Source organism: Zeus faber (genome assembly GCF_960531495.2).
Source record: "Zeus faber genome assembly, chromosome: 9".
Classification (NCBI taxonomy): Eukaryota; Metazoa; Chordata; class Actinopteri; order Zeiformes; family Zeidae; genus Zeus; species Zeus faber.
Genome location: NC_137197.1, coordinates 6,162,202 through 6,173,521, shown reverse-complemented (window position 1 = coordinate 6,173,521; position 11,320 = coordinate 6,162,202). Strand labels below are relative to the sequence as shown.

General features: G+C 45.5%; 1 protein-coding gene across 1 annotated transcript in view; it reads left to right on the top strand.

Moving 5' to 3' along the window:
* The window catches only part of nbeab (neurobeachin b), a gene marked incomplete at both ends in the record, with an annotated part of 275,893 nt that overhangs the window by 136,217 nt on the left and 128,356 nt on the right, over positions 1-11,320 (top strand). Inside the window, 3 exons of the mRNA XM_080007466.1 lie at positions 1,869-2,017; positions 3,969-4,095; positions 7,735-7,862. Coding sequence (XP_079863592.1) covers positions 1,869-2,017; positions 3,969-4,095; positions 7,735-7,862 — 404 coding nt within the window. The remainder of the gene's footprint in view (positions 1-1,868; positions 2,018-3,968; positions 4,096-7,734; positions 7,863-11,320) is intronic.

Below are 11,320 nucleotides of genomic sequence, written 5' to 3'. Positions count from 1 at the left end.
AAATGAACTGAAATTTACTAAATAATCAAATTAAAGACTAATATGTATTACTTTTCTCATGCGTATTACTGTCTTTCAATGTGTTCTAATTTATCTATATGTCATGTAAACCACCTCTATGAAGACGACTTCAGCCTTTGTGTCTAAAGACATTAGTAGAAACTCTGAATCCATAACGTCCACACAACACTCCCGAAACCAGTTGTTTGTCGATGGGTGCAGATTGGACTCCAGGTGGAAGGGTCCTGATCCGCTGCTCGGGGACCCGGTTACGGGACGTTGGAGCGGCAGCGCATGGGGCCCGTTGCGGCTTTATTTACGTCCGGCTCCGCGTCCCCCCACCAGCGTCTGTGTGTGTGTGTGTGTGTGTGTGTGTGTGTGTGTGTGTTTGTGTATGTGTGTGTGTGTGTGTGTGTGTGTGTGTGTGTGTGTGTGTGTGTGTGTGTGTGTGTGTGTGTGTGTGTGTGTGTGTGTGTGTGTGTGTGTGTGTGTGTGTGTGTGTGTGTGTGCTGCAGCGCTGCTGCGTCTGCACTTTGTTTCTGTGGATCTTTGGTTTCCCTGAGGGGGGGAAAACTTTTGTGATGTGTCGTAAACATTAGGAATCCATGAAGTGACCGTAGACCTGCTACCGTTTACCTCTCAAACACCTCCAGTGTATTCCCTGAGTAAAGGTTATTTATTACGGTAGTAGCTTGTGTCAGTTTGTTGATACTTATTTAAGTGTGTGTGTGTGTGGGTGTGGTGTGTGTGCGTTTGGTGTGCGTGCGTGCGTGCGTGCGTGCCTGCGTGTGTGGTGTGTGTGTGGTGTCGGTGGGTGGTTCCAGTGAACTGTCTTAAACTTCCACAAAAGGAGAAAGAAATAATCCTGTAGCTTTTTTGCTCAAGGAAAATGGCGGTGAATGGAGCTCTTTAATAAATAATATAATAAACAAATAACATTTGTAGTTCTTTAATAAAAAAATTAAGTTTTTTCCATGATAATCTTCATCACTACAGTCGATTTTTAAAACAGCATTTAAAATATCACTTGTTTGATGCAGGTCTCTGTTAACCAGGGGAACCAGATGAGATATAAACATATCTGCTGCTTTTACCATAAAAATCCCAAGCGTGTAAATATGTTGAGTGTGCATTAAGGATTTAAGGAATTTCATTGAGTTGATTATAATTCCATTAAGTCCGTTAAACCTTTGTTTGTGCCCTGCTTGTATGCATTGTCTTGACTACTTCCATGTAACCGTGGGAATGCTGCGCGGACACAAGTTTTGCATCCCCGGGCTTCATCCTGGGATGGACTTTTACCTCTGATGAGGAACAGGCCTCTGGACCTAACCCTGCGTTCTGTTGCTCAAGGACACTGGCAGCGTGGACGCTCGCCAAGCCTGAGCGTGCACTGAGCACATGGCTCCTCCGCGCTCTTTACATATAAATAACAGAAGGCCTAAGAACTAGCCAAGCGATAAAAACATGTCCAGTTTCTGCTGGCAGAGATTTTCCTGTGCAGCTATTATTTTTTCCATAGGTTCTTTCTTGTAAAGGTTCATTCTTACACAGAATTTATCTTTATTTTTTATACACGTTCTTATTTTTTTGTAAATCTGTCATTTTATTGGTTAATGTGTAATTTTTTTAATATAATATGCGTAAATATCTTGCATCACATTTTTTTTCTTGCACCCGCTGTCATATCGTATTATTCGTATTATTATATTTATTCTGTTTCCTTCGTGCATTGTTGTGATCAGCTCGAAGGTTGTTAAGCACTGTTGAGCATCTCACCGAAGAAACCTGAAACTGCCTGAACCCTGCGTGATTATAACTGAATTCGGAGGAAACTCAGTGTTCTCCGTGTGTGTGTTTTGGTGCAGGAGCGTGGTGGTACCGGTGAAGAAGCCTCCCGGCGGCCAGGCTGTGAACACGGTGGGCGGCGCCAACGCCGGCGGTGCAGCGGCCGGCAGCACCCCCAATATCTTCGCCGCCACCTCCACGGCACCTAAGAGCATGATCAATACCACGGGTAAGATCAGATCAGACTTTATTAATTAATCCTCGGGTGGAGAAACAGGGCGGGCTCGGGCCCCCACGAGGTAGCTAATAAAACACACACAAAGATGTGGCCAAAACTCTGTTCCAAATCCCCTGCCGAGCGTATTTGCTAAACATCTCAATGAACCAGGAATGGAATTTCTTCGGTTAAAACACGAATCGAAGCGGGAGTCCCCTTCAGTCATTCATTTCATAAATATACTCTTGTCCCAATTACATAATTCGTTCCGCAAGAGAGGAATTTAAAAAAAAAAAGGAGAAGCTCAAATGTAGCTCAAAGGTTCAAGATTAAAACTCTTTAATTGGCACGTTCACAATTATATTGAACAATACAATGTGCAGTGAAATTCTCCTCGGCAGAAAAAACCTTTCAGAAGGTAAGAAACGAATGAAAGAAATGAAAGATGAGATGAAATTAAATATCGTCTGATAAGAAGAAAAAGTACTATTATGCAAAGAAAAAGCAAAACAATTGCACTACAGTACATTGGTAGGAAGTAAAAAAAAAAAAGGAATATAACAGGAACATTGTTTTATTTGCGATGAGAAAGGAAGGTGTAATTGCTGCTGACACAAAGGAGGGTTTAGTTCCGTTAACTTCTCACTTTAGGGGGTTTTAGGTTCTAATCTTCTTGTGGGGGCAGATGCAGTGATTCCTGGTCACCACCGGATGGCGTCCTTTACTCTCCTATCAGCCTCCCTTCCCTTTAGAGCAGGCTGTCGCTCATTGCACAATGAAGCCGTAAAAATATCTACAAATTGTGTGAGTGAGATTGAAATAAGTGCTTATCTCAACCAAATAATAATTAAAAATAAATAAATAAATAAATAAAATCACAATGAAATAGTTTCAAAAGTAGTTGTTTATGATGCAAAGCTCTTATTTTTTCACTTCCTATTCACTGTGCAAATTATTCGTCCCCACACCGCGGTGCCCGTGATGGTGGAGTGTAGCGCGTGGTCCATTCTGATGGATTGCGTCCCCCCCCCCTCCTTCCCCCCTGATGTCACCCTGCTCTCCCCCAGGGGGTGAGGCCCCGCCCGGCCTCTGAAGGAGCCACTTAACACCGAAAACCATTAGGAGCTCCAACACCTTTCTAATGTGCTCCATTTAAAAAAATGAAAACCTCTCCTTCGCTCTGGTCTCCCTCCCTCCCTCTTTCTCCCGTTCTCCCAGTAGGAATGTCAGAAATGTGTCCCAGTCAGTTGAGCTTTCAGCTGAATCCCCGTGATCTCAGCACTCGGCTGTTAACCTCTCACACGGATGTCCTAGAAGTTTTTTTAGACGTTGTCCAGATGACGCGTCCCAGCTCGGGGCCATTTATTACAATTTTATCAAAATGTATTATCCTGAAAATATTGATTTATATCACGATGTGTGGGAACGTGTGCTGCGTCGATTACGGGAAGGAGCGATGTGACGTCACTGTCATTCCAGACACGTTTAAAACGCACCGAGACACACATGACGGTGAGGACAGCCTCCCGGTTCTTTTTTTTTTTTAAGGCCTAAACCTTATTTATTTCATCGATTTAGATTTCAGTGAGAAGCTGCAGCAGAGTGGTGCGTTTCTCAGCGGTAAAGCGCGCAGCGAGCTTGCGCCGCGAACCGCCGGGAATGACGGCGCCGACACTTTTGAACCGGGTTCGGGTCGAAACAGCGCCGGCCCCTCGGTGCCTCGCAACGGGGCGATGATGTGATTTGATGACGGCGCGACTCCGCTCCAAGACAAAGAGCTAAACGCATCCGCCTCCTCCATCTTTCTTTCTGTGTCCCTTCCTTTCTGAGAGCTTTCCCCTCCTTCTGGGACCCCACAAATGGGCCGGGGGGGTTTGGTGTCCGGCGGTCCTGGTAAAGACTTGTAAAGACTGTCACTGCAATTCAGGAACCTGTCTGGATCGGACCCTCCCCCCTCATGCAGGCCCGGCGGAGACCAGCTCCTCTTCCTCCAACCCTCCCTCCAGTTTTGTCAACGGAGCGACCAGCAAGAATCTGCCGGCGGTGCAGACGGTGGCGCCGATGCCGGAGGACACAGTGGAGAACATGAGGTATGGCAGAGACGCCGCCACCGCCGCCAATAACACCAAAAAGACCACTTCCTGTCCCCCCATGCTGTGCTTTACCTGGACGCATGGACGTGCGCTTTTCTGCCATTCCTTTGTTTTTTTCTAAATGCGAGATCTGATAACAAAGTACGAACACTTTTAACTGCAGGCGGCGATATTGAAGAATACATTAAAAAAAATAATAATAATTAAAATTAAAAAAAATATATATATATATATAATACTTCCCATGTTATAGCAGATAATCAGGGCTTTTCTAAAGACATCATTGGCTTCTGCGTCTTGTCTCTTTTTTGGCGGAGAGGAACATTCCTGCGATGCCACACCCTCCCTCGTCACCCCATCTCGTCCTGGCCGATCTTCTTTTCTGTTTCCAAAAATTAAAAATGATTTGAAGACATTCCAACAGCCCATAATAATGTGAGGGCGGGACGAGGACTGGATCAATGCCGGGTTTCTCAACTGTTGTTCGGCCTGTGACCTCATTTTTATGCCCCACACATCAGTGATCAGAGTCACAGATGTTCTTCTCTTCTTCATTTGGAGGCTTCCCATTTGGGGCCTATAAGCAACAGATTGAGACCAAATAAGAATCTCCATTACTCAAAACCGACAGAAAATATTCCACATTATAACTATTTCAGGTGAGTTTGAGTATTGGCTACTGTCATATTTAAACGTGTGTGACAATTCTTTAAAAAATGTTATGAAAAAAAGAAATCAATAAAAATCAAGAATCAGTGGACCCCGGCGTTGATAATGTCGGCTGGGGCAAGCTGCCGTGCCCTGATCTGAGGGGGGGGGGTGGTACCGAGAGGGACGGCACGGGATAACGGGGCATGGGTTTTATTCTTTGAAATAAAGGCTCCGTACTCGCACTTCACCGCCAGACCTCGTGTTTGCACCTGCAGCACTTTGCCTGCTTCCCTCACTTCATCCTCCCTCGCCTGGCGTCGAAGCTGCTTGTGGTGCTGTCACCCATTTTGCACATCACAGAAGCCCACGACGCATGAAATGCATTTCCCTTTTCTTTTTTTTTTTTTCCTTCCTCTTTTGGTGACGGCACGGTGAGGGTATCGCTTTGTATTTCGCGTCTAACCTCTGTGTGTTTACGTGCGTCGATCCCGCCATGACCTTCAACCATCGCTCTCACTTCCTCTAATGGTTTGTGACAGACATCTTCAGTCCTGCTGCCCTGTGGACTCTCTCTCGCTCGCTCTCTCTCTCTCTCTCTCCCTCTCCCTCTCTCGCTCTCGCTCTCGCTCTCCTCCTCCTTCTCTCAGTGTCCCCTGCTAGAGGATAGAGAATCAGTTGCCATGGCAGCAGTAACCGACATCACTTACCGTAACTGTGAAGTCAATGATTGTACAATCTTTGCTGCAGAGCTCGCTGGTGCCTAACTTGCATTTTAGGAGTGGACAAAGAAAGAAAATGAAAAGAGAGTAAGACGGAGCTGAATCCATCTTTTTGCAAAATAATGTTGCTAATTTACGCCGATGTGTCCATACAGTAGAATAATAATAATAATAACAATAATAATAAAAACAAATCCCTCGCATCTCTCACCCTTCCCCCAACCCTGACTGTGAATCCTGTCATCTGTGTCTTTCTCTGCTGATCCTCATTCTAGCGCCTCTCGCGAGGTGGACCAGTGTCCCCCACGCCCCGGACTCTCAGCACCTCAGCTCAAACCCCTTAACCCCCAGGCAGGGCTCCAGGCAGGGTTCCAGGCAGGGTTCCAGGCAGCCCCCCGAGGCGCCGGCCAGTGTCATAGGCAAGGACCCCCCCCTTTTCACTGGTCGCCTCGGTCTCCAGCAACCCGCTTCCCCCCCGCGACTGCGCAGACGCGGAGAAGGACGTCGCTCGTCCTCTCTCTTCCTCTTGTTGTTGTTCTGCTGCTTTGTCCTCGATGCCCGGCGGACCTCACCTTAAAGGACCGTAAAAATAAAAACCTACCTTAAGATTATCTCCTGGTCCCGATGACAACTATGGTGACTTACTTAATTTTGCCGTATCTACGTTACTGTCATTTTCGGCGGGAGCAAGAGATGTATTGAAGGTAGATTGCTCACAATAGGATTGAAGTTTTCATCATCATCATCATGAACATGGTCAGTCATGTTAAGTGTGTGTGCTGACTAGTAAACAGGCCAAAAGAAAATTATTTAACGATGGTAAAACAGCGTGTAAGACATCGCCCAAATACACTCATACCCTCATATTACAAAACATGAGAGGTGGAAAACAGAGGAGCTGTTTTCTGTCGCGATTTTTGTGCTTCCTTGACACATAAAACCATTGTGAGATGTCTCCGGTCGATAAAAGATAGACAACGCGTCAGTCATTATTTTATGTTGCCAGCGGATGTTTGGCGTAAATCTATACGGTGTTCAGAACACGACCAGTAAACAACCGCTGCAACAGTGGTGTTTTAGTGCACGACCGTTTGTTTGTGTGTGTATGAAACACTGGGCAGACACAAGCTCTGATCTTTTACAGCATCAGTCAGACTCAGAGCATGACTCCCTGTACGGACTGTTCCACTCAGTTATTGCCAAACATTCCCATTGGAATGGTAAGAGAACCTGATGCTACTGGTGTTGGGACCTGTGTAACCCTGTTGGCACCTTAGATTAAACATCATCTCAGCACACACACACACACAGGCGCCAAACACACACACACACACACACACACACACACACACACACACACACACACACACACACACACACGCACACACACACACACACACACACACACACACACACACACACACACACACACATCATCATCATCATCATCTGTTCTCAGTGATGTCTGGGCACATTTGCGGAAAATGCTGGTATTTTTTAACCAAAACCTGATTTTTTTCGGGATCATCGGGAATAAAGCTGCGCTTACTGGCATCAAAATGATTTTTGTCTTAGAGCGGTAACCTCAGGTGACGATAGTATTTTAAATAATCCAAAAAATAAGGTATAAGCTTAAAAACACCATACACCGTGACAACTAGACGAACAACCCCTGTGCAGACGCGACGTGGCTGACCGGCAGCTCAGAGAGGAATCTGCACAAGAAAACAACACAAATGTTGTTTGATGATGATGTATTTCAACAAACACATATATGGGCCACAGCCCTGACCACCGGGCTGTTGGTTCTGCACCGGAGCTTTTTTTAAAATTGACTTTGTTCTTTGCGTCGCGCGACCGCACGACTATAATACCTCACACGCCCTCTAGAGCTGGTGCAGCGGCCTTTGTGTGCAAAGAAAAGCAAATACAGATGTTATTTGGTTGATTCACCTCTGTTATTACTTTTGTTCCTTTCACTTCTTGTCTGTCTGTCTGTCTGTCTGTCTGTCTGTCTGTCTCCATTTATTTATATCTATTTTTATCTCTCTACTTCTCGATCAATTCCAACAAGGCTTTATTGACATGCCCTAACTGGCGTAAATAAATACAGTATTGCCACAGCAGAGAGAACAAATAGAGGTGGAAAGAAACTAGTAATGAAATATGACAATAATGGAATAAGTACGGCAACAGCAGTAAAATGTCTCTACCCCCCCCCCCCCCTCTCTCTCTCCCTCCCTCCCTCTCTCCCTCTCTCTCCCAGTATCACCACTAAGTTGGAGCGGGCCCTGGAGAAGGTGGCTCCCCTGCTCAGGGAGATCTTTGTGGACTTTGCTCCCTTCCTGTCCCGCACCCTGCTGGGCAGCCACGGCCAGGAGCTGCTGATAGAAGGTACGAGGCTGCACGACTGCTGTCACAATGTCCCATCATGACTGTGTGACCGCAGAACAATGTCAGCACTGCTATTCACGACTGTGAATAATCAGAATAAAGGCCCTTAGTACTAGTAGCACGGGACTGGGCCAGTAATGGGATTTTTACTCTGCGCTTCGGCAATTTCGGTTACGTTTCCAGACGGAAATGACGTATCCATCCTTACCATCGCACAGAGAAATGTCACCGTTTAATACTTTTAAAACATTCAGCTTTTTCATTTAACAATGAAATAACAATAATCCAAAGTCTGGATTCATGCTGCTAGTCACCATGTAAACACGCTCTGCTTCAACTGTTTCTGGATCAGTAGTTCATTGTTTTGGTTTAATAAAATGTTTTTTATCACAGTGAAATTAAATGATAGGCTGCACTGAGTTTAGTGTTTGTATGGGGGTGTTGAGGATATCGGTTTGGAATCAGTATTATTATTGAGGAGACTGTCGTGTCATTACCCTGGTGGCTGGTTGGAGGCTCTCCAGGCCCCTCCAGGCCCCTTCAGGCCCCTCCAGGCTCCTCCAGGCTCCTTCAGGCTCCTCCAGGCTCAGGCTGGCAGCTTCCCACTGGGTCTGTGAGAGGCCTCTCCATGCACGACTTAGTCACGAAAACACTCCAGAAGCACAGCCTGCGATGTGTGTGTGTGTGTGTGTGTGTGTGTGTGTGTGTGTGTGTGTGTGTGTGTGTGTGTGTGTGTGTGTGTGTGTGTGTGTGTGTGTGTGTGTGTGTGTGTGTGTGTGTGTGTGTGTGTGTGTGTGTGTGTTCTATACGTGCCTGTTGTGCACGTATCAAGTTAATGATATCCCTGCAGCTTCTTGGTGCCAAAGTGTTGGTTTTGCTCTGAGCTGTTCCTGTGTTAAATTCCTGAGTCTGCACAGAGAGGAAAGGAATGCTCTCCCACTGACACACTTTAATATCTATATGGTTATTACATTCTGGTCACACCAACCGCCATTGTGCTCTTCTAAAGCTCTTCCAAATGCCACGTTTACGTTCGCTCTTTGACAGTATGTGGAATTTAGAGGGATTCACTAATTATGTCAGCAAGTTTTTTCATCCTTCTCAACATTTTTTCTGCACAAAATGACAGTATTCTCAGTTTCACTGTCCACGTCAAGTACACTGTATACTTTTTAACATTCATGTAATGCATCATGATATGATCAAATAAAATATCCTAAATCTTATCAATAACTGTAAAAATCAATAACTGTAAATAAAACAGCTGACTTTTGATGATTTGCACCCTGGTGGATTTCACACAGTCTTGTGACTATAATTATACTGTTATATAGAATCATTTCTACCACATGGTATTTTTTTTTTCATTGTTTTAAAAAAATACTGTCTGATCATTTTTGCTTGTCTGGGTATTTCCTCTCTAATTTAGATTCTATTTATTTTTTAAGATTTTTTTTTTTTTGTTTTGTTTTTTTGCAGCGTGCTCCTGAGCACACAAGCATGAAGCAGTAGTAGGTTTATGGACTTATCCAAACGTCTGGTGGATGCCGTGACCTTTATCACAACGCAGAACCGGGGGCTTGGGCCTTTCCTCCCTTTCGCTTCCAGGCCGCGGCGAGCGCACCGTGCCGCGCTGCTAAAGGCGCTCCATTTAACAGTAATTGCCGACCATCCATCACAGCTTATATTGCCCGGGGTCGTGTGTCCCCCCGCTCCGCACCCCAAAACACCCCTCCGTGCCCCCCTCCCTCCCGCTTCACCCCTCTGCAGACATGCGGTCACCATGCTGCCGTTCCGTAGCGTGCACTTGGAGTTGGTGGCTCATGCACACTGCTCCTGTTGTGACGGCCGCAGCGCCCCCACAATGCCACATTCACCCGTGGCTCAACCTCGCCCTGTTTACAGGAAGCGGCGGCGGACAGGCCCCGGTTTGACTGAATGTATTTAGTTTGTCCACCAGTTCGGGGTCAGCGTTCTACCTGACTCCCCGCGTCAGTGCGTGCTGACTTATGGCTTGGTGTGTCGCTGCTGTAACGAGGGGTCAGCGGCGGCACCAGAGAGGGGTCACATCCCCTCTGAGGGTTTACTACGAGACCCCTCGGACCATCTGCCCCCCCCCGCCCATGAATAGAGATGCATCAACCTAAAGGGAGACATGGTGACATGGTGTCTTGTCTCGTGTCTGCACTCTGAATAGTTCGTGTTCTGGATGATTTTATGGTCTAAATTCACAAGTATGCCTTTTCTGGAGCTGTCCAGTCAGTCCGGGGTCAATAAATTAAGTGAAATTGAATTGAAATTCACTTTTTTTACTGCTGTGCACAGTTAGTCCAGCACGGTATCTACTGACGGGCCATTCCTTTACAATTTAAGATTATTGCGCCTCCTCACGCAAAGTAGCTGTTTCTCTGACTATTTGCACTTTTAACTATTCTACTTATAACTATTTGCTGTACAACTTTTCATTGCACTGTTTTCTATATGTCTTTGTAAATATGTGCACTTTTTTTTTGAATTTATAATTTCAGCAGAATGCGAAACGTCCTTATACGTGTACAGTGATTGTACATATTATCTTTGTTTTATCTTCATGAACTCTGGAATAGAAATAGTCATGTGTTTACTGACAACGAATCGGTATTCCAGAGCTTCTCGCCTATACAAGGAACCCAGAAGGTTTTAAGTGTTTAATTGTGATTCCGTTGTTGTTATTGTCACAATGATTCAAAATCTGAAAATGATATAACAGCAGCAAATCAAACATATTGTGAATAAAGTAATAACACATTGTGGCTGCACATCACATGGAGCATTCCCTCTCCATGAGTCGTTCAAATTGAATCATTTAATCATCTCCGTTGATTGACACCTCATCTTTTGTGAAACCATGTCAAAGCCGGGTGACCCTACGTCACCGCCAGCCCATAATGAGTCCTCGGGCAGAGGCTCCAGTCGGAAAAGCGCTGGAGGAGCAGAACACTCAATGCGCTGCAGCTTCTTCGCTTGCAGCTTGTTTAATTTGGCTCTCCTCGCCTTCTGCAGAAGATCAGGCTGTGAACGTCTATCTTCACTGCTCTCTGTGTGTGTGTGTGTGTGTGTGTGTGTGTGTGTGTGTGTGTGTGTGTGTGTGTGTGTGTGTGTGTGTGTGTGTGTGTGTGTGTGTGTGTGTGTGTGTGTGTGTGTGTGTGTGTGTGTGTGTGTGTGTGTGTGCGTGCGAGACATGTTCTAGTGCAGATTGACTGCTTTCATTCTAGCTGAATATATAAAATGTATAATTTGCATATACCATGAATATATGACGCTATGTTAAATGTAATTATGATTTATGGTCGTCCAAATGCAAGCACTCACCATCACGTCCACATCTGTTGTTTAACATTTGCACAACTCCATCAATGCCTCCCCCCCCCCCACTTAATTCTAGTTTGGCTTTATGCAACAATTCAGAGTCATGCTCC